General features: G+C 52.2%; 1 protein-coding gene across 1 annotated transcript in view; it reads right to left on the bottom strand.

Moving 5' to 3' along the window:
- EPS15L1 (epidermal growth factor receptor pathway substrate 15 like 1) overlaps positions 1-16,825 on the bottom strand; it is a 105,213-nt gene extending 88,388 nt beyond the window's left edge. The window contains exon 1 of the mRNA XM_070792600.1: positions 16,752-16,825. Within this exon, the coding sequence (XP_070648701.1) occupies positions 16,752-16,784 (33 nt within the window). The 5' untranslated portion in view covers positions 16,785-16,825. The remainder of the gene's footprint in view (positions 1-16,751) is intronic.
- Between the last annotated feature and the right edge of the window lie 7,029 nt (positions 16,826-23,854).

The raw sequence follows: 23,854 nt of genomic DNA, 5'->3' as shown, positions 1-23,854 counted from the left end.
ATTCTCTACCACCGAGCCCCCAGGGAAGCCCCCGGAGCTCTATACTGATGGAAAAGGCCAGTCTCCAAAGGCTCCATACTGTATGAGTCCACTGCACATAATCAAGTGCTAAGATTACAGAAAGGAACAGATCGGTAGTTGCCAAGGGTTAAGGAAGGAACGGGGTAGGAGGGAAGAGGGTGTGGCAGTAAAAGGGCAACCAGAGAGATCCCTGTGGGGATGGAGCTGTTCTGCATCTAACTGTGGAGCACATGACTTTCTGGTCAGGATGCTGTCCTGCACGCGCGCTCAGTCGCTCAGTCGTGTCCAACTCTGTGCAACCCTACAGACTGTAGCCCACTGGGCTCCTCTGTCCGTGGGTATTCTCCAGGCAGGAATGCTGGAGTGGACTGCCACCAAACTTAAAAAATTTTAAAAAGAGACTCAGGAGATTTCACAACCAAATGCAAGATGATATTTTTAGATAATTAGGGAAATTTGAATTATGGACTGGTATCAGATAATACTAAGCAATCCTTATTGTTTTCTGTTGTGGTCGGGCACGGCAGGGATGTAAAAGAAAACAGTCTCAACTACTACAGGTGCATATTGAAATATGATTTTTTAATTTTTTTTTTTTTTTGCTGCTCTGAGGCCTTCAAAGCCACATGCAAACTTCTTAGTTGCAGTATGTGTGATTTAGTTCCCTGACCTGAGACTATTCCAGGCGCCCTGAATTGGGAGTGCAGAGTCTTAGCCATTGGACCATCAGGGAAGTCTCGAAATATGGTTTCTAAGGTGAAAACAAACTTGGGTAAAGATATTTGCAAAATGTTGGCCTCTGTTGTGAACTGGTGGTGAGTACATGAGAGTTCATTAAATTCTTCCCTCTGCTTTTAGTGTGTTTAAAGTTCTCATGTAACTAAAGACCAACATTTGATGTGTTTCTGCTCTGGCAAGGATTTTCATGGTACAAGCTGCTTCAGGTTCAAGTGTGATAAATGAAGAACAGCTTCACCACTGGCAGGATCGTGCTTTTGCCAAATAATAAAATCCAGAATTTCTTTAACACACAACCCCAAGGATTCAGTGATGATCAGATATGCCAGAAGGCAGAAGGGCAAGAAGGTTGGATCCGTGTGCCCTTCTTGCGGGCAGGGACTGCAGCCGACAGCGAAGGCCTAAAGCAGTCAGTAACCGGTTAAGCCGATAAATGAATCACCGTGTATCCTGGGACAGAATACCATCCAACAGTAAAAACGGCCCAGGCAGAACATCTATGAAGCCTGCTTAAGTGAAAAGGGCCCAGAGCAGAAGGCCGGTGATGACCCAGCTGGCGAGCACACAGCAGCCACGTGCACGGGATCTGCACCTGGTGGGACGGACACACACGTGTGCAATGATCCTTCCCTGTGAACGGGGGCCTCCCCTGGCTTTCTGAGTTCTCCAGTTAACACACACTGCTTTTAGGACAGAAAAGGGAAAAGGAGACGTGGAAGGTGAGGGATCTGAAGGAAGACACATGATTCTCCCTGGAGACCCAAATGACACCACGATGAAGGACCACGAAAGGGCACGCCCGCCATGTGGCACAGAAGGCAGGACCTCCCTGCGACCCATGCAGACCTCGGGGGAGTTACATTTATAGTCCCGGCCTGCAAGGAGACTCCCCAGGTGGCACAGAGGTAAAGCCTCCGCCTCAGTGCAGGAGAGGCAGGAAATTCAGGTTCGATCCCTGGGTGAGGAAGATCCCCTGGAGAAGGAAATGACAACCCACTCCAGTATTCTTGCCTGGACAATTCCATGAATAGAAGAGCCTGGCGGGCTGCGGTCCATGGGGTTGCAAAAAGTCGGACAAGAATGAGCAACTGAGCACATACACACAAGGAGAACCATGGAGCAGGAGCGTTCAGAACGATCAGACACACCGCAGAGCCTCAGGGTGAACAAGGCAGGCAGGGGGAGTTCAGGGCGAGAAGCCATCTGGAGGAACACAGAATCAAGGTATGACAGCTTCCACGCTCCTGGGAGACCAGAGCTCTCCGCCCCATCTACCAGAAATGGAAGGGAGAGAGGAACAAAGTCACTGGAGGCCACCTCTGGCTCCAACACACTGATCCATGTGGGATGCAGGACCTACGCGGAGCCCCGACCTTCCCCAAGAAAGCCTCTGCCCACACCTCTCGGCAGGTCTTCCCATCACCAGGGGAAGCAGAACCACACAGAGGTCAAGGGTGCCACCACACACACGTAGACTCAAGGCCAACCCCACCACTGGGACGCCGTGCCACCCTGGGTGAGAGGGTAACAGGCAGGAAGGCCGGGGGTCTCCAAGTGGAGGAAATAGGCTGCAAGTGTCAGACATTTTTCTCTCTCTTAAGTGGCAGGAGGAAACAAACTAGCGATATTTTTCCTTCTCTATACAAATTTAAAAGGAGGTTTCTCTTAAAATACTGTGTTGCCATAATGACACCTGGTTTCACCTGAAGTTAACTATTCTCAAACCTTGAGATAACCAGTGCATTTTTCTTACGGAAATGTTTGTCTTAAGCTATGTTAATGTGCTATGCATTTACCCCAGACTCTGTCTTCAAGTCGGTTCCACCTAATGGCTCAGAACCTACTTGACAAACCAGTATGTTATACTCAGATATTGTTGCCCTAATCTATGTAAACGAAACTATTTGCATGGTGATCTGCCCTTCTACAAGATTCAAGTTAATCATTTTATGGCCCGGGATGAACCTTTTGGTGCCAAGATTATCCCAAAATGCATCTTATGGGTGAGGGGCCTGGTGCCATTCTGAGTTTTAAGACATTCCTTTCTCTCATTAACAGACTGCTAGTGACTATATAACATCCAACTCAAGACTAGCAGGGGGTACTCTTTCTGCTCCCTTCTGATGCCTATGTCAGAAGCTTTCTCTCTCTCCTTTATACTTTAATAAAACTTTATCACACAAAAGTTCTGAGCGATCAAGCCTCGTCTCTGGCCCCGGATTGAATTCTTCTCCTCCGGAGGCCAAGAATCCCGGCGTCTTTGTGTCGTTCAGCAACAACCTTTCATAGGGAGGCTGAGCAGCCTTTCTGTGCCTTGATTTCTTCATTTGGAAAAAGGACAAGGCCTCCCGCCGCTGGCCGCTGACATGCGGTGAGCTCTCGACAAACACTGGCTTGTCAAGTCCCGTCCTCTCACACCTCACTCTCCTTCACCAGCTCCTTTATGCCCAGAAATGCCCACCCTTCATGACTGCATCTCAAACTACCAAGCTCCTCCTGTCCTTCACAGACAGTGGCACGCCCTTGGATTTGCCAGTTTTCTGCTCTTGAACTTATGAATTCATTCATTCACTTATTGAACACGTACATGTTGGGCTTCCCTGGTGGCTCAGTGGTAAAGAATCCACCTGCCAATGCAAGGGACACAGGTTCGTATCTTGAGCTCTGAGGCTCAAGCAAGGGGAGAGGCAGGCGAAGTGAGCCCAGGACTCCAGCGCAGGAGCCTCAGATGTCACAACGGGAGGCACGTCCTGGGCCTGCAGAGTCAGGGGGCAGATCAGGGACGGGCAAGGCTGGCCCTGCAGCGAGTCCCCCAGCAGGGACTCGGGGTCACTCAGCGCAGTTTCAGCGAGACAGGCACAGCGAGACGACAGGTCTGCCCACCCCTCATTGGGAGGTCAGAATATCATCCCATCTTCCTGAAGGCAAGCTGAGCAGATGCACTCGTGAGGAGGAAAACCAAGTATACCCTCGGCTACTGGGAGCCGGTGACAGCAGGGAGTGGAGGAAGCTGGGGAGACACTGCCCATCCTCCAGGACACACATGAACGCAGCCACCCATGGTGCAGCAACTCACAGAACAGGGGCTGCCCACCCCAAACACGTCTCTCTGGAGGTCTCCACGGGGCATGGAGGTGGTAATCCCTTCTCCACTCCGCAGTACCCACGGACTGCCCGCCTGGTTCTGGGCGCTGGCCTCAGTAGGGGTGCAACAGTGAATATGGGGTCCCCCCTCAGCCTCCTGGAGCTCCTGCTCTGGAGAAGGCATTAGACATGACAGTGAAACCAGCAGGGCACAAGTGCTGAGAGGAAAAGGCAGGATGGGGAGCGACGCAGGGGCCCACAGACACAGGCCGCAGGGAGAGGAGCCGGCAGCCACCGTGGCCGAGTCTGCCGGAGGGGATAACAGACACTGGGTACCCGCGCTGAAGCTCTGGGGAGGACGGGCCCCGACTGAGCCAGAAGGAGACGCCCCTGGCAAGAAAACACCCAGGGGGTGGGGTCCTGGGGGGACTGCCAGGCACAGGGGAAGGGGTACGGGGCTGAGTGCGGCCACACGGTGGAGCAGGTGGGCTGGACAGGAAAGGGACCTTGCCCAGGCCGCCTAGAGGGAGCAAGGAGCAGCTTCCAGCCCCAAACTCCTGCTTAAGATCAACGCAGCCCTGGCCTCCCTGTATCCCTGTGTGTGTTAGTCGCTCAGTCGTGGCTGACTCTTTGTGACCCACAGACTGTAGCCCGCCAGGCTCCTCTGCCCATGGAATTCTCCAGGCAAGAATACTAGAGCGGGTTGCCATGCCCTTCTCCAGGGGATCTTCCGCACCCAGGGATCGAACCCGGGTCTCCTGAACTGCAGGCAGATTCTTTAGCCTCTGGGCTACCAGGGAAGCTCATAGCCCTCCTAGACATGGCTCCTCCAGGCGTCTCAGAGAACAGCCCCTCCCCCACCATGTCCATTCTCTCTTCCCTTCCTCCATCTGAGGGACCAGGCCCTGCAGAGACTCACAGGAGTGACACCTTAGCAGTCAGTGCCCCCTACGCACAGCAGGGCACTGACTGCCCTCCTGGAAGGTGCCCACTCCTCACAGTGGTCCCAACGCCCCCCAGGCGTGCCCTGCTGCTCTCAGTCGTGTCCAACTCCGTGTGACTCCACATACTGCGGCCAGCCAGGTCCTCAGTCCATGGGATTCTCCAGGCAAGAGTACTGCAGCGGGCTGCCGTTTCCTTCTCCAGGGGATCTTCCCGACCCAGGGATCAAAGCCGAGTCTCCTACGTCTCCTGCATTACAGGCGGATTCTTCACCATTGAGCCACAAGGGAAGGCCCAAGCGTGCCCTGCTGCTGCTGCTGCTAAGTCGCTTCAGTCGTGTCCGACTCTGCGACCCCAGAGACGGCAGGCCACCAGGCTCCCCCGTCCCTGGGATTCTCCAGGCAAGAACACTGGAGTGGGTTGCCATTTCCTTCTCCAATGCATGACAGTGAAAAGTGAAAGTGAAGTCGCTCAGTCGTGTCCGACTCTTAGCGACCCCATGGACTGCAGCCTACCAGACTCCTCCATCCATGGGATTTTCCAGGCAAGAGTACTGGAGTGGGGTGCCACTGCCTTCTCCAAAGCATGCCCTGAGCCTTCCCCAAATCCCTTTCTATGTTGGCCACCCCGGGGTCCCAAAATCCCTGCCATCTTCTGACCCCTGGCACAACAGGACGCCAGGACCAGGCCAGCAGCTCTCCCTGCCGCCTCCCTGCTCCCCTCTGCAGGTGGCGCCGTCAGGCCTCCCAGCGCCTACTGCTCTGTAGAGCCCAGGGGCTCTCGAAGTTCCCAGCACCAAGCCAGGCTCCCCAGTTTCACAGTGAGTGAAAAGACAGTCCCTGCCACCACAGAGCAGAGCATCACGTCTGGTCAGAGACCAAACCACAAAGGCACGGGCAGGGACAGCACAGGAATGAAGCCTCGTCCTGAAGGAGGGAAGGGTCAGGCAGACAGAGCAGCGACGGCGGCCTTCCAACCCACGCCGGGCTCCGCACACACCTCGGCCTCTCAGCTGGCTCCAGCGCTCGCCCGCTCCCCTCTCCATCCCACTTGGCACAGGGTCACAACTCCGCTCAGAAAGACCCTAGGTGGTTGCTGAAGGAGTCTGGAGTTCCACTGGGTTGTGCCCGCTACGTGCTCCACAGCCACCTTCTGACCCTGATGGCCCAACTTCCCCCCAAACTCACCCATACACACACACACATTCACTGGCTCACAGACACACACCGCCATCAAACCCTGCCTGCCCTCCCTCCCGGCCTGGCGGATGCTCCACTCTGCATGCTGTGCACCGCTCACCCTGTCTGAGCACAGACTACCCCTAGCGGGGCGTGTGGCTGTGTGTGTCTGCCTGCTGAAAGCCAATTACCTTCCAGCCCCCACACCAAATCTCCGGCTGTAAGAAGTAGTCGGAATTCCCCACTGAAATAAGTCCCTCTCCCATGCTTCTGTAGCCCCAAATTTATAAAAGAGACACTTCTTCAAGGTTAATTTATGTTAAGACTACTGTACTGCCTGGGCCCCTTCCCTGCATTTCCCTTCTTGGGGGATGGAGTTTCACACTCGCATGTTGTGAGCTCCACCCACAACACTGGGTCAGGAAAAGGCTGTTCGTGGGATGGGTGAGATTGAGATGGCGCCTTGGGAGGGAGGGGGTGAGATGGGTGGAAGGTGGTCAGCCCTCGGGTAGACAAGGCAAAGTGAAGACGAGCTTGAAGCCTCTTGGGGCCTCAGTTTCCCTATCTGTAAGATGTCTGCTCCTATATCAAGTGAGAAAATGTAGATAATGCACACTCAGCAAAGGGAAGCACTTATGAGATCTATTATTATGGTGGCCTTTATTACTGTCACTGAGACGGAAGACCAGGTTTTATCTACGAAGAACTGTTGGGAGAGAAGTCAGACAAAGCTGTTAGGACGTGTGCAGCGACATCAAACCATGTCGCAGCTGGCCGTGCCAAACGATCAGCTGGCCGTGCCAAACGATCTTTTCAGCAAACAGTAAAATATTTCACCAAGTGCTGGCCACACGATGGTACATATCGCCCTCGTTTTCTCCCTCAACTCGTTGGCTGAACTGCTCTCAACGCCAGGACTGAACAGCCTTTCAGTTCTCTTAGTTTCTGTGGTTTGTTTTTATTTAACATATAATTTCACACACAGTAGGCTAAAGAAAGAAAGAAAGTTGCTCAGTCGTGTCTGACTCTGTGACCCCGTGGACTGTAGCCCACCAGGCTCCTCTGTCCACGGAATTCTCCAGGCAAGAACACTGGTGTGGGTTGCCATGCCCTTTTCCAGGGGATCTTCCCAACCCAGGGAATGAACCCAGGTCTCCTGCATTGCAGGCACATTCTTTATTTGAACCACCAGGGAAGCCCACAGTAGGCTAAATACATACAAATAAAAACCCACTTACAGGATTCTGACTGAAAGAATATTTTCTAGTGGCAACAAGGCAACAGAAAAAAAATCAAAAAGTAGAAAGCCAACACTAAAACCTTGGTCTGGAAGAAGCTGCTGATTCCACGGCCTGATGTGTGAGCAACAGAGTAACCCACAGGCTTGCCCACCTCACTCAGCATCGTGGGTGTCAGCTCACCCCCTTGGGAACCCCCCTTCTGCATAGGGAGTGCTCAAAATGGGGAGTATTCCCTGGTGGTCCGATGGCTAAGATTCCACACTCCCAGTGCAGGGGGCCTGGGTTTGATCCCTGGTCAGGGAACTAGATCCCATGTGCTGCAGCTACAGATCCTGCAACTAAGATTCAGCACAGCCAAGTAAATATTTTTCTAAGTTCAAAATGGGCATAGGAGTGCGCTGAGGGCACAGAAGCCATTCTAACCCTTATCAAAGAAAACATCCAAAGGGAAAAACATTTGCAATCACACACACCGGAGTCAATCAGGTTCTGGGATCTCCAACATGGCCATCCCTCGGGTGTGGGGCAATTTAGAGGCTGGTCCCAGCCCCAAAATTTCAGAGTCCTAATGGTTAAACTGTCTCCAAAAGAGGGCCTCATTGTCAAGTTGTATTCTTGTTCAATCTCTCCTCTTTAAAAACAGCCTGAAAGAACACAGTTTTCTATTTCCACTGGAAATGTAACACTGAAAAGCCCGCCCTCGGGCTTCCCTGCTGGTCCAGCGGCTAAGACCGCGCCCCCGACACAGAGGGCCAGGGCTCAGTCCCTGAACTAGATCCCACCTGCCGCAACTGGGAGTTCACACGCCACAACTAAAAATACTGCATGCCGTAACTAAGACCCAGCTCAGGCAAATAAATAAATAAATATTAAATGTAATAAACCAATGAGCATAAGGATGATGGTAATGACACCTCCCTGACAAGGAATCAGTGGTGAATGCGCACAAAGCGGGTGTCCAACAATACTCCCTCACTACCATGCAAGACCTGTGCCCCAATCTCTCCCCAGCACCCCTCTGGGGGACGCCGGGTGACCAGAGTCCAGGAACTGGGGCTCTGACTGGACGGAAGGGGTGGGAGAAGGGAGAGGCTGGTCCCTCTTCCTCCTCTCCTCACTTCCAGCCCAGTGGAGGCCATTCACTCCACCTCTGCAGGCTGCCGCCTGACCTCCTCGAGACCTCTGATCATCTGGGAGCCCGGCCCCGGCTCAGCTGTCTGAAGGGCAGGAGCTTGGCTTTATTCTTGGGCCTGAGCCAGCACACTTAAGTGCTCAGTAAACATCACAGGGGTGTCCCCAGGGGACGGGCTGCGCCTCTGTGTGGGGTCTGCCCTGGCCTGGAAGACTGCTGCAAAGGTGATGACAGTCTGGTCTCAGCGGAGGCAGCCGCCACCTGGCGCCACCCCCTGGCCCCCAGGAAGGCCCGTCTGGTCCTGCGCCTGCCCACACCACACCTGCTTCCCACCCCCGCCCCCCTGGAGGACCCCATCCGAGGAGCCAATCCACACACTCCTTTCATCCCCAGCCCTTCTGCCCTTCTGGCACCCTCTGGCCAGGGTGCTCTTCGTCACTGCAGGTCCCACTACAGCAAATGTCTCCGAGCTAGCACCAACTCTGGCCCTTCCCTGGAGAAGCAATCAATCTACGTGTGTTGCTTCACTCCTCAAGAACTGCCAGAGAGCCTGTCTCTCATAAAGTGGACTTGCCCAACCAGTCACCCTTTACCTCAACAGATGATTAGCAGCACCTAAGGCTGATGTTCAGTCACTAAGTCGTACCCGATTCATGCAACCCCGTGGACTGGAGCCCGCCAGGCGCCCCTGTCCATGGGATTCCCAGGCAAGAATACCACAGTGGGCTGCCATTTCCTTCTCCGGGTCATCTTCCTGACCCAGGGATCAAACCCATGTCTCCTGTATTGTAGGCAGATTCTTTATCACTGAGCCATCAGGGAAGCACACCCAAAGATAAAACCCGAACAGTCCCTGCCTTCATAGACACAGTCCACACGGTGGGGAGAAACACCATCAATCGAAGACTCCCACCAGCACAAAATTACAAACTGGTATGTAGAAAAGCACAAGGTCTCCCCCAAGGCAGTAACAGAAAAGCTGGGCCAGTCTGTCAGGGTAGCAATGTGCTAGCTGAGATATGAAGAGCAGCCGGGATTAACCAGAGATGAAAAGGGAAAAGGACACTCCAGAGAGGCCCTAAAGAGCATGTGCAAAGGCCCTGAGGCAGGAGAGAATGTGCAAGCTACCGAAAGCAGGGCCTAGAGCGACAAGTCTGGGAGGTGCAGGCTACAGGGTGTCAAGTGCGGGGCAGGGCAGGGGCCCGATAAGCCCACAGACAGCGGAGGCCAGGCACACCATCGGCTTCTTCCAGCCAGTGTGCACAAAAGGAGAACCGCCTCTGTGTCGGCCGGGCCAGAACCCAGCCAGTAAATCATTTCTACGATCAAACACTGCAGGAATCCCGCCCAGCAGGCAGAGCGGGTGGCAACCTAAGGAGACGGCTGTTTGCGGTCATCTGTACCCTCTACTTCCCCGATTAGCAAGTGGCAGTAAGAACTGGGGCGGCCGTGGCGGGCGTGCGCGCAGGAGCAGCCGTGGAGCCCGTGAGCCAGCACATCTCCCTTCCTCCCCCGCGTCTGCGTCAGCCCCTCTCTGGGCAAGCGGACACCGGTCAGGCACTTTTGTCTCAGGCTGATTTGTAGGCCAGGCACAGACTCCTGTGTCCCGTTTTACCAAGCCACCTTCTTCCTTCCAACCCTAAGTCACCCTAGTTAAAAGCAGGACATGTACTCCAAAATCCCAGCCATGACAGCCCTTTGAGCTGGAGCTCCAGTTTCTCGGCTTCCCCTCATCCTGTCCTGTCAGAAAGGCCGTGCCAATCTCCCCTCCCAGGATCCCCCCTGCCCTGTCCACGCAGCTGTCTCCAACACACCCAAGCAAGTCAGCCGCCCCTCCTCCAGCTTGGACCTGAGCCGCCCTGGCCCGAGCAGAGTCCGAGCTCCCTCTGGGCTGGGCGAGGCCCGCTCATTCCTCTGTCAGCCTCTGGAAGCACTGAGGAGCCACGCCAGCAGGGAAACTTGCTGACCCCTCACAAAGATAATGAGGAGGTTTTTCCATCCCCCCTCCCCCTCCCCCTTCCACTGAGACAAGATTAAAACAATAAAATTAAAATGTAGGGCTTCCCTGGAGGCTCAGTGATAAAGCATCTCCTGCCAACGCAGGTTCGATCCTTGATCAAGGAAGATTCCACGTGCTATGGAGCAAGTAAGCCTGGGAGCCACAACTACTGAATCCATGTACCGCAACTACTGAAGTCCACACCCTAAAGTCCATGCTGCACAGTAAGACCAGCCTCCACTTTCTGCAACCAGAGAAAAGCCCGGCAGCAACGAAGACCCAGCACAGCCAAAAACAAATCAATAAAAACATAACCAAGTGATTTTCTCCACTAGACTCTGCAGAGCCCAGCGCTGAAGCAGCATGAGCGCTGCTTAAATCAGATGAGACTCACACGACTGTAACGCCTGGCAGCGTCACAAACAAGCAAACTCCCAGACGGGAAGCCACAGAGCAGCGCCGAGGCCAGGGAGAAGGTCAGAAGAGCGCGTCGGCGTGCGCTTGCTGGCTGCGACCTTGGGCAAGAGACATAAGGTCCCTGGGCCTCAGTTTACCGCTTCATAAAGGCAAGGAGGAGACCTACCAGGGTGACTGGGACAATGATCTGAGCCAACTAAATGCCTGTCCTGCCCAGTCCTTGGGTGCCTGCACAGACTCCAGGCCTTCCCAGACCTCCAATCTGACTGCCCTCCTCGGCTTTATACTTTTCAGAGCGCAGACGGCATCGCTCCACTGCACACATGTCTGTGCATTTCTGCATGTCTGTGGTTCCCAAGTGGCTCAGTGGTAAAGCATCTGCCTGCCAATGCAAGACATGCAGGTTGGATCCCTGGGTCGGGAAGGTGCCCCTGGAAACAGAGATGGTAACTTGCTCCAGTATTCTTGCCTGGGAAATCCCATGGACAGAGGAGCCACGGTCCATGGGGTTGCAAAGAGTCAGACGCGCAAAGAGTCAGATGCAGCTTAGCAACTAAAGGACACCAAGAGGCCCCTCCTTAGACCCTCAGCTCCCTGAGGCAGGGGGGTCTTTAGGTTCACAGGTATAACCTGCTGCCCAGAAAGCACCTGCCCAGAGAAGATGCCCGGTAAAAACACTTGAACGAACAGCACAGTGAAGGCACACACATCTGCCGCTCTGAGGGATCCTGATGCTCCACTGTTGTGAAGCCGATAAAACAAGTAGGTATTATTCCCAATCTGCAGATGGGGAAACTGAGGTACACGAAGTACTGCACAACTAAGGTCACTGGAAGAATACCTCGGGGCCCGAACGTGGAAAACAGGCACCCTGATGGGGTGTCAGAGGATAACGGGGCCCTGCAAGCAGCATCCCAGGACGAATGTCAAGCAGCTTTCTGAGTGAGTGCCGGCTGCTCAGGTCGGTCAAGGTGGAGGGAACCCAACACCACTCCTTGGAGTGGGGTTCACGAGCTGCCTCTCACCTGGGTGGTGACTAGGTCTGCTGGCACAGCCTGAGGCACCAGACAGTGCACACCCCATCCAGTGCGTGGGTGTTAGTTCACTTCACTCACATCTGACTGTTTGCAACGCTATGGACCACAGCCCACCAGGCTCCCCCGTCTATGGGACTCTCCAGGCAAGAATACTGGAGTGGGCTGCCATGCCCTTCTCCAGGGGATCTTACCGACCCAGGGATCAAACCCGAGTCTCTTATGTCTCCTGCACTGGCAGGCAGGTTCTTTACCACTAGCACCACCTGGGAAGCGCACTCTATCCAGTTCAGTTCAGTCGCTCAGTCGTGTCCAACTCTTTGCGACCCCATGGACTGTAGCACGCCAGGCTTCCCTGTCCATCATCAACTCCTGGAGTTCACTCAAACTCATGTCCACTGAGTTGGTGATGCCATCCAACCATCTCATCCTCTGTCGTCCCCTTCTCCTCCTGCCTTCAATCTTACCCAGCATCAGAGTCTTTTCCAATGAGTCAGCTCTTCACATCAGGTGGCCACGGTATTGGTGTTTCAGCTTTAGCATCAGTCCTTTCAATGAACATTCAGGACTGATTTCCTTTACGATGGACTGACTGGATCTCCTTGCAGTCCAAGGGACTCTCAAGAGTCTTCTCCAACAGCACAGTTCAAAAGCATCAAATCTTCGGGACTCAACTTTCTTTATAGTCCAACTCTCACATCCACACATGACTAATGGAAAAACCCTCTATTTACTACATCTGATCAAAGATGCTCACTCACTTCTGCCATCAGCTGATTGGGATTAAGAACTAGGCATGGGAAAAGTTGTTTTAAAGCTCAAAGTTGGGGCAGAAGAGACAAAACTTACATGTTCTTTGCGTGACTGGGAGCCACACAGTCAACAAATACCAGGTTGCTGCAGGTCACTAAGAGAGACAGCCGGGATCTCTGGATCTTACAGGATGGGCCAGATTTACTCTAAAACCTGACTCTTACCCCATCCACCCCCAAGTTATACCGCATTAGCATCTGAGTGAGATAGAAAAACTAGCGATTACTTTGGAGGGAAAAACAAGGGAGGAAAGGACAAACAAGTGTCCCAAGCCCTGAGCCTTCATTCCAGACACACTTGCTGGATGATGCTGTGGGCGGGGTTCCCAGTGGGCCGCCTGCAACAGCAGAAACTGCAGGGCTCTGCAGGCAGACAGAAGTGGGTTTAACTCCATTTCTGCGCTCACCAGCAGCGGGACTTCAGCGAGTTATTATACTTCATCTCTCTGAGTCTCCATTTCCTGTTTGTAAAATGGGAATAAAAGCTTCTCGGAACAGTGGCACACATTAAAAAGAAGTGAGCAGCGACTAAGCTGTGTGCCACAACTACCAAGCCTGTGCTCTGGAGCCTGCAAGCCGCAGCCACTGAGCCCACACGTCTACAGCCTGAGCTCCACAGCAAGAGAAGCCGCCGCAATGAGTAGCCTGTGGACCACAACTAGAGTGGCCCCGCCAGCCACAACTACAGAAAGCTGCGCGCAGCAACAAACGCCCGGCACAGCCCAAAATAAGTAAAATAAAAATAAATATTTTTTTTAAAGAAACTTATGATGAAGGGGAAAGGAAGGAAGAAGGAACTCCGTGAGCACTGGGCAGACTCATTACCACTGAGCCCAATGCTCTCCTTCTGTTACCACTGCCCCTTGGGTCTGGGGGCCACGTAAGGTACAGGGGGGAGAACTCCCAGTGGAGCTGAGGGGAGACCCCAGTAAAGAGGCCTCTGGGGCAGACAGTGTTCAAAGGGAGGTCACAGCATGAGGTTCTGGCCATGGGGTCTGGGGTGGGAGAGGGCGGGTTAGAGTGCTCTCAACCAGAGGCGGGAACACACAGAAAGAAACAATGCAAGCAGGAGAGAAGAGAAGACGGTAAAGGCTGAGGGTGGGCTACAGTGACTGACAAGTGTCGCAGGGCTCAAGGAGGACCAGCCCCAAAGACAGGTCACCCAGGTTAAGGTCAGCAAGGCGGCCGGCAAACTACAAGAGCGCCTGGGACAGAGGGGGCAAGGAACACGGGTGCACTTCTGGGGGCGCTGCAAGAGGAGAGGCAAGGGGGCCTGGGAGAAAGAAAAATCAACGAGATGCTGATGGAGGGGGGAAAAAAACCACTGTTAGAAGGAGAACTATCCACTCTTCAGATTGACAAGATTTATATTTAGGGTCAGCAGAGAGTATAGGGGGAGAAGACATCACAGATACGGCTGCGTAGGGAGCAGAGTGGGAATGAGGCTGATAAGAAAAACCCAGACAGGGCTGGAGGCAGAGGAAAAACACCCCACCCTCCACAAACTCACTGGCTCCTAGCTTCACTCACCTTCAACTGGCCATTCACATTCCAAGCGTGCCCTACACCTCAATCCAGCCAGCTCATGGCCTCCTGATCCAGAGGGGGCTCCCCCACTGCCCCCAAACAGAAACTATCCTGGAATTAGATCCATGCTTCCCCGGTAATAATCGTGAACTTCTGGGAGGCCCCCAGCTAGACTGGAAGCGCCTGGTAGGTCTGGGTCTACAGGAACCCGTGGTGCAGTGCTTCACTTAACAAGTGTGAACGGTTGACAAGACTATCCAAGGAAGAAAGTCTGGCCACGTCATCATTCAACAAACATACCGAGAAAGGAACAGGAAAAGCACACCAGGCAGTGAATGCCCTAAACTTGTCAGAGACCAGGAGATCCACGCTGTGGAGCTCCCTACCCTCAAGGCCCAGATCCCTGGCCAAATGGAGAGAAGAAAGGCCATCTGTGAAGGGTGCTGGGTGGTGTAACTCCTTGGTCCTTGCTTCACAGGTTTACCTGCCACGCCCTGGGTGCTGAGCACAGAGGCCTGCACCTGGTCAAATGGGGACACAGCAAAGAGACCCACAGACCTCTGTGGACTGATGGGTGGTGTCAGGGAGGCACACTGCTGTGTGAGGGGGGCTTAGGTAAGCAGCAAAGGCCTCTCAGAAGAACAACACGTGAGCTGCCACCTGAAGGGAGCATCAAGGGAAGAAACAGGGACGGACGCTTCAGGACAGAGAACAGCCTGCAAGACACCGGGAGGACAGACAGAGCTTAGGCTATGGGAGGAGGAGAAAAGCCGCAAGAAGGGCTGCGGTGTGGGTGCCAGAGTGAGGAAGAGGCAGGAGAGGCTGACAGGCACCTGACCACCAGGGATTCCTGCGGGTGGCAGGGAGGTGGTGGTGTTGGGGGCGGGGGAGGGGATTGGGACTTTAGTCTAAAGGATTCTAAGCAGGTGAATCACATGACCTGATTCAGGTTTTCACACCGGACCTCACAGCTGCCTTTCTCTAAAAACCACTGCCTTTCTCTAAAGCTAATCCTTCATCGGTAAAGAATCACCTCTATTTGTTGTGTGGGTAAGCACAAGTTAGAAATTATTTAATAAACTCTAAAGCACTCAATTAACGTTAGCTACTGTCATCAAAGTGCAAATTAAGGCAAGTGTTATTTGGATCAGAAGCTTTAAAAATCAGAGGCGCTTCATCATTAAATGAGCCTACCGTGTTTCACCCCCCCATACCCTAAAATGTAGCGACTGGCTAGTAATAATAATATGCAACATCTGCAGGGCACTTAATAGCTTACAAAGCACTTTTATATCTGTTACTTAATAACAGGGATCTCCAGTGCTTTGAATTTAGTGACAGTGTTACAAATTGGCTAGTTCTGGCAATGTCTAGCAAGTAGGCACCACTTCTCTCCATGTATCAGCTGACCAGTCATGACAACCTGCCTAAGAGCTCTTCTGGGGTTGGGCACTCTCACGGCTGTCATCGCTACTTCCAAATGTCCCAATCTGCCAGAGAAGTAAATAATGGCCCTAATTACAGGATCACTGAGTGATACCGATGTGCCAAGCATTGCTATAAGCGCTTGACATGCTTAATCTTCACTTGATCCCAATACTTTTTTAACATTCCCATTTTCCAAATAAGGTGACTGAGGCATGGAGAAGATAAGGGCGTCATCCAAGGACACTCAGAGGAGTAAGACCCAGAGCCAAGATCTGAACACGTGATAATGTGACCCTGTATCCTCACTGAATCCCAGCGCTGTGCTCGATCATTCTGGCAAACTGCACATAATTCGGTGCTTGGTACGACACAGCATTCAGCAAATAAGGGCAGCTGTTATCAGCAGGACATGGGTTGTTTCTAGGTCCCACGAGAGTGTCACCTCCAGGAGAGCAGCGACCTTGTTAGTCTGGGTGACTGCTGCGCTCCCAGCACCTGGCCCTATGCACATTTGAAGGATGGATAAATGAATGAACGTGCCTCCCAGAAGGCAGGGCTGCCTGTGCATGGCTCTTATTCCAGGTCTGTGTCGCGCCACTGACACTGCCCCTCGGTAAGAACATCAGGCTGATCTGAGGCACAACAAGGAGTCCGGAGACTTGAGACCCCCACCTCCCTTTCACAGCGCAGGGGTGGCGGAAGGGGCTCCCAAGGGAAGAGACGAGTCCGGGGTCGCAATGCTGGTGGGTCCCGGCTCCGGCGGGGCTCTGCCCTCCACCGGGGCGGAGATGCTGGCCGACCCGGCACTGGGACCCGACAGGAGACAAAGACCCGCGGGGCCGCCGCACCCGCAAAAATCCTGGTGCCCCTCGCCCACCTCCCCGGGAAACAGCCGAATGCTACCATGCATCACCCGGCCTCGAAGCTGCGGAGAATACCGGGCCCCGGACGGAGCGGACACGCGATGCGGACCTGCCTGCGGGGTCGCCGTCCGCAAAGGGTCGCTAGGGTGCCGGAGGCCGCGGGCCGGACCGGCCTGTCACCTTCAGGACCGCCCGCCCACTCGCCCGCTCTCCGCCGGGGACCCTGAGAGCGAGCCGCCGTCACCCAGCTGGGCCTCCGCACGCCTAGGACTCCCCGCAGCGCCCGCCTCGCGCCCCGCGCGGCGACGCCGCACCCTCGCCCGTCTAGCTCGTACCTGCTGGGAAAGGGGGATGAGCGGGGCCGCCATCTTCCCGCGGACTCGGGCTCCGAGCGCCGGCGGGGAATGGGGCGGGGCCGCGCGCGCGCACTGGTGCGAGGGGCGGTGCGCGCGCAGCCGAGCCCAGGGGAGGGCGGGGCCAAAGCGGGGTGGTTCACGTTCCGCGGAGCTGAAGGGGCGGGGTCGAGGGCGGGGCCGCGCGCGCCTAGCCCTAGCCGAAAGGGGCGGGGCCTGGGAGGTGCGGGGACCAGGGACCTTTGCGGAATTCCTCCTGCATTCCTTCACCACCTCTTCCAGGATTTCTCTGCTCTTATGCCAAGGTCCCTTAGCCCTCCAGGTTCCTGCCGATTCTGGGCCCTCTGCAAGGGATGCCGTTGCCATTCCCGTGCGCCTGGCAAAAAGGATCCTCACGCTTCCCAACAAGGCGCCCTGTTCCTACGATAGGGTGTGTGTGTCTGTGTGTGTGTGTACACACCACCCTTCCCAACAACTGTTCCTAGGATAGGGGTCTGTATGTGTGTGTGTACACCACCCTTCCCAACAAGGCGCCCTGTCCCAGGATAGGGTCTGTGTGTCTATGTGTGTATACACACCACCCTTCCCAACAACTGTTCCTAGGATAGGGGTCTGTATGTGTGTGTGTACACCACCCTTCCCAACAAGGCGCCCTGTCCCAGGATAGGGGTGTGTGTGTGTGTGTGTGTGTGTGTGTGTGTGATATGGGTGTCAGCTAAACTGGGCTGCAGTATTTTCACCTCTCTGCACCGCAGTAGCACCCACAACACCTGGAATTATTTCCCCACTGCCACCTTCTTGATGTGTGGCCTCAGCAAGTAGCCTCTGCACCCCCAGCCCCTCTTCTGAAAGGAGGAAATGGTAATATGTATTTGCTATCCTTCCACCTCTGCACTGGACCCTGCACAGAGCAGGCATTTGGTGTTTGCCGGAGGACCATTACTGGAGAGGCATTTATTTCTTTAGACATGTGTTGCCTTCTTTTTGCTATGGACACCTGCTCATCTGTGGCTCAAATGGTAAAGAATCTGCCTTCAACACAGGATAACGGAGTTTGATCCCTGGGTCGGGAAGATCCCCTGGAGGAGGGTATGGCAACCCACTCCAGTATTCTTGCCTGGAGAATCCCATGGACAGAGGAGCCTGGTGGGCTACAGTCCATGTGGTCACAAAGAATCAAACACAACTGAGCGACTAACACTGTCTTTCCACTCATCCTTAGCCGATTTCCACTAAAAGGATGACAAAGGAAAGTTCCACTGGGTACTGACCACAGTGACACAAGGCTTCTTCAGCACAGGTTCCCCTTACGTGGTCTCTTTTGTGACAGTGGCACTTCTCAGGCAGTCAGGCTGGAAGGTCGAGCAATCCTGAGGTAGTGATGGCACAGCTTCCAGTCCATCTCCTCTACTCTGAAGTCTCACAAGCTTCCTGCTTCTGGGTCTTCAGCAACTTGATGTACCTCGTGCCACTCAAATGAGCAAAACATGCTTTGTGACTCATTCAACAAACTATTCACAGTCAAGTGTTCACTGAGCACAGGTGCTCTGTTGGTGAGCTGGGCAGACACACGCTGTCCACAAATAGGTCTCACCCTGGAGCTACCCAGGTCTGCTAAACAGACTGGGTCTCTGATTCTGATTTATAGCTCTGGGTGGGACCTGAGTCCGTTGGGCTGCAAGGAGATCAAACCAGTCCAACCTAAAGGAAATCAACCCTGATTAGTCACTGCAAGGACTGATGCTGAAGCTGATGCTCCAGTACTTTGGCCACATGATGCAAAGAGCAGACTCACTGGATAAGACCCTGGTGCTGGGAAAGACTGAAGGCAAAAAAGGAGAAGGGGGTGGCAGAGGATGGCATCACCGACTCAGTGGACATGAATTTGAGCAAATTCCAGGAGACAGTAGAGGACAGGGAAGCCTGGGGTGCTGCAGTCCATGGGGTCAAAAAGAACTGGACGTGACTTAGCGACTGAACAACAACAAACAAATCCCCAGGAGGTGCTGAAGCTGCTGGTCTCAGGCCATTCCCCTGCCCCCGCCATTGTGAGAACCACAAGTCTAGAGGGGGAAAAAAAATCCAAAAGAAAAAAAAAAATCACGTGAAGAAATAGATAACTATACATAGTGATAAGTGCTACATCATAGTCCAAGGGTGTGACACTTGAAGATTGAGGGTGCATTCAGTGATGGGGGGGGGGGGGTGGGTGGGCTGGGAATCACCACAAGCAAAAAGGAGCTGAAGCACAAAGAAGCATATTTAGACTGAGACGCTGGAGCTCAGAGAGCAAGACAGAGGGCCTTGAAAGTGAGAGTGAAAGTCGCTTAGTTGTGTCCGACTCTTTGCAACCCAGGCCAAAATACTGGAGTGGGTAGCCTTTCCCTTCTCCAGGGGATTTTCCCAACCCAGGGATCAAACCCAGGTCTCCTGCATTGCAGGCAGATTCTTTATCAGCTGAGCCCACGAGAGTCTTGAGACAAGGCCAGATCACGTATAGTCTGATCGGACAACACTGTGGATAGAGCAGTGAAACAGGACCATATGTGATTCAGCCTCGTTTTGAGACCATCTTGCTCTCTGAGCTCCAAGTTCTCAGTCTCACAGGATCCTTCACTTCCTGTGCACAGAGAAAGGGGAGGCCCCCAGACTGTTTTGCACATGATCAGCTTTGTGTTCTAGAACAGTGGCTCTGGATAAGGCGGGCAAAGTGGATGGAGAGGGTAGAAGCAAGTGGAACAGCTGGAAAGATGCAGCAGTGGTCCAGGCGGGGGTGACAGAGGCTGTTAGCTGCCTTGGGTGCTTTATCAGTCCATGTTCCATAAGGAAAAGAGAAGCCGGCAATATCTGTATTTCAAACAGAAGGCAATTTGATACAGGAGATTGAGTACAAAATTGTTGGAAAAGCAGAGGGGAAGGCAAGGTTACCGAAGATTAGTAACATGAGGAAACTGCTAGTCTCTTTAGGGTTAAAAGTCAAAAGGGAAAGGGTGTTATGCCAAAACCCACCACCACTGGGCGCTGAGCAGGAACCCGGATGCCGGTTTCTGCCATTATTGCTTTCTGTTTTGGCCATGCCACACTGTGGGATATTAGTTCCCGCATCAGGGATCAAACCCACGCCCTGCGTGGGAAGCTCAGAATCCTAACCATTGGACCACCAGGGAAGTCCCTCTGCTGTTGTTGCTAAAGTCCTTGTTATTGTCTCGACTGACTAAGGGGCGGCCAGGAGCCTGGGAAAAAAATGGCTTCTCCTCTCTGCCTGTCTTCTGACGTCCTTCTCACAGAACATGACGGGACACTAGTGGGCAAGGGTGTCTGGGAAAGGTGTGCAGGCTTCCAGCCTGTCAAGCGTCTACAAGGGCGACAACCACACAGAGACTCTGGCCTGGTCTTGACTGGAATCAGAGGCTCCATGATAAGAGTCCCACCAGGGCACTCCCTCTACTGCTGTGGCGGCCATCCTGGGCTGTGATCAACCACCCTGGGGTCTCTCTCACCAGAGTCTAGAGCTGCACCATCCAACACAGTGGCCACTCCACATATGGCGACATGCGTGCATGCTCAGTTGTGTCCGACTCTTTGTGACCCCATGGACTATAGCAGTCCAGGCTCCTCTGCCCTCCACTATCTCCCAGAGTTTGCTCAAATTCATGTCCAGTGAGTTAGTGATGCTCTCTAACCATCCCGTCCTCTGCCTCCCCCTTTTCCTTTTGCCTTCAGTCTTATCAGGGTCTTTTCCAATGAGTAGGCTCTTTGCATCAGATAGCCAAAGTATTGGAGCTTCAGCGTCAGTCCTTCCAATGAATGTTCAGGGTTGATTTCCTTTAGGATTGACTGGTTTGATCTCTTTGCAGTCCAAGGGACTCTCAAGAGTCTTCTCCAGCACTACAGTTCAAAAGCATCATGATCAGCTTTGGCGCTCAGCCTTCTTTATGGTCCAATTCTCACATCCGTACATGACTACTCGAAAAACCATAGCTCTGATTATACAGACTTTTGTTGGCAAAGTGATATTTCTGCTTTTTAATGTGCTGTCAAGGTTTGTCTTGAGGCTTCTCTGGTGGCTCAGACAGTAAGGAATCTGCCTGCAATGCAGGAGACCCAGGTTTGATCCCTGAGTCAGGAAGATCCCCTGGAGAAGAGAATAACTACTCACTCCAGTATTCTCGCCTGGAGAATTCCATGGAGTGAGGAGCCTGGCAGGCTAGTCCATGGGGTCGCAAGAGTCGGACATGACTAAGTGACTAACACTTTCAATTTCACTTCACTAGGTTTGTCATAGCATTTGTTAACCATAATGATGTCATTTTAACTTGATTACCTCTATAAAGACTTTATATATTTTTTAATTTTTATTTATGTGTTTTTGGCCACAAAGTATATGGGATCTTGATTCCCCAACCAGGGATTGAACCATTCCCTGAATTGGAAGCTGAGAGTCTTAACCATTAGACCACCAGGGAAGTCCCAAGACTTTATTTCTCATTTTAAAATGTATAGAAATACTGAATCACTATGTTATGGAATAGGAATTAACATAGTGTTGTAGGACAATTATACTTCAAAAATAAGCTCAGAGAAAAAGAGATCACATTTGTGGTTACCAGAGGCAGGGGGCTGGGAGAAGGAAATTGGATGAAGGCAGTCAAAAGATACAAACTTCCAGTTATAAGAAAAATAAGTACTAGGAATATAATGTACCACAGGATAAATATAATTAACACTGCTGTATGTTATATATAAAAGATGTTGGGAGTAAATCTTGTGTTCTCAGTGCAAAGAAAACATATATTCTTTCCTATTTCTTTAATTTTATATCTATATGAGATGATGGACATTCACTGAGTTTATTGCAGTCATCCTTTCATGATGTGTGTAAATCAAATCATTATGCTATACACCTTAAAGTTACACAGTTCAGTTCAGTTCAGTTCAGTCGCCCAGTCGTGTCCGACTCTTTGCGACCCCATGAATTGAAGCACGCCAGGCCTCCCTGTCCATCACCAATTCCCAGAGTTCACCCAAACTCATGTCCATCAAGTCGGTGATGCCATCCACCCATCTCATCCTCTGTCGTCCCCTTCTCCTCCTGCCCCCAATCCCTCCCAGCATCAGGGTCTTTTCCAATGAGTCAACTCTTCGCATGAGGTGGCCAAAGTACTGGAGTTTCAGCTTCAGCATCAGTCCTTCCAATGAACACCCAGGACTGATTTCCTTTAGGATGGACTGGTTGGATCTCCTTGCAGTCCAAGGGACTCTCAAGAGTCTTCTCCAACACCACAGTTCAAAAGCATCAATTCTTCGGTGCTCAGCTTGCTTCATAGTCCAACTCTCACATCCATACATGACCACTGGAAAAACCATAGCCTTGACTAGACGGACCTTTGTTGGCAAAGTAATGTCTCTGCTTTTGAATATGCTAACTAGGTTGGTCATAACTTTCCTTCCAAGGAGTAAGCGTCTTTTAATTTCATGGCTGCAGTCACCATCTGCAGTGATTTTGGAACCCCCAAAAATAAAGTCTGACACTGTTTCCACTGTTTCCCCATCTATTTCCCATGAAGTGCTATATGTCAATTATATATCAGTAAAACTGGAAGAAAAAATTAATTAATTACAATTAAGTGAGATTAAAAATTCACTCCTCTGAGAAGGTACAGCACCAAGTGCAAACCCTAATGCACAGGACGGACTCTGGGTGATAATGATGCATCTGTGTAGGTTCATCAATTGTCAGAAACGAACCATGGTGGTGTGGGATGTCATTGGTAGGGCAGGGTATACGAGTGTGGGGACAGACAGTATATGGAAAGTCTCTCAGTTCTGCTCAGTTTTGCTGTGGATTTAAAACTTCTCTAGAAAATGAAGTTTATTAATTTAAAAAATTATTTTATTTTTATTTTTTTGGTTGCACCTTGAGGCAACCAACCTTGAGGTGGGATCTTAGTTCCCTGAACAGGGATTGAACTCATGCCCCCTGCAGTGGAAACATGTTTTCTTAAACCACTGAACCACCAGGGAAGACCCAGTGAAGTTTATTAATCAAAAAAAAAATTCATCTCTCAGTCCCACCAGGCACATTTTAAGGGCTCACATGTGGCCAGTGGCTACTGTATTGGCCATGAAGACAAAGAAAGTTCTCCAGGATTGTGCTGCTGCAGAAGATGAGTCCTGCCAGGTCTGAGCCAGTCTGACCCACCTTTGTTCAGCTGTTTCTGGCATTTTCCCTCGAGTTCTAGCACTGCTTCTTTCCTCATTAACTTTTCCCTTGTTTAGAGTTTTGAAAGGTGGGCAGTGTTTGAGTCCCACCCCTGCGCTCCCAGGGAGTGAGTCTTTAGCTTCTGAGACTGGTTCGTGGTTGTCCAGTTGCTATTAAGTGCCCAGCTCTTTGTGACCCCATGGATTGTAGCCCGCCAGACTCCTCTGTCCATGAGATTTCCCAGGCAAGAATACTGGAGTGGGTTGCCATTTCCTCCTCCAAGAGAACCTCCCAACCCACAGATTGAACCTGGGACTCCTGCATTAGCAGGCAGATTCTTTACCACTGAGGCACCAGGGAAGACCTCTGAGACTGATAACTCCTGATTACCTGGGAAGACCAAAATGATCTGGGAGCCGAAAAAATTCAAGGTCGCAAGTCTGCCAACTTCGACCAAAGCCAGAACAAAACTTGTCCAACCTTTACTTCCTGGTCAGACTTTTCACACCAATCATTTATCCACATGCTGTGTATCATTTCCAATTTTATTTGGCTTCCTTGTAACATGACTAAATTCCAAATTCCAAAATTGGTGTATTAAATTTGATTATTCCCAACACAAATTTCTGTGTGAAAACAGAGCTCTTCAAAACAGAACCCTCTATGTGTGACTTTTTCAAAGCAAGTCATTTGCTTTAAGGGAAAAAAAATTAAACTGCAAAGTAATCACTATTTTCACTTGAGAGAATGGATTTCATTGCTCTGTTTTACAGAGAACCAACGGCCATAGAAGTGGGCCACAGAGTGGGGGGAAAAGCGTCACCTTCTTTATGGAATGTTAAACGTCTATACACAAGGCCTGGGTTCTCTGGAATAACCAGCA

This window comes from Bos indicus, chromosome 7, assembly GCF_029378745.1.
Source record: "Bos indicus isolate NIAB-ARS_2022 breed Sahiwal x Tharparkar chromosome 7, NIAB-ARS_B.indTharparkar_mat_pri_1.0, whole genome shotgun sequence".
Lineage (NCBI taxonomy): Eukaryota > Metazoa > Chordata > Mammalia > Artiodactyla > Bovidae > Bos > Bos indicus.
Note: the sequence above shows the minus strand (reverse complement) of the source record. Positions and strands in the feature narration are given on the sequence as shown.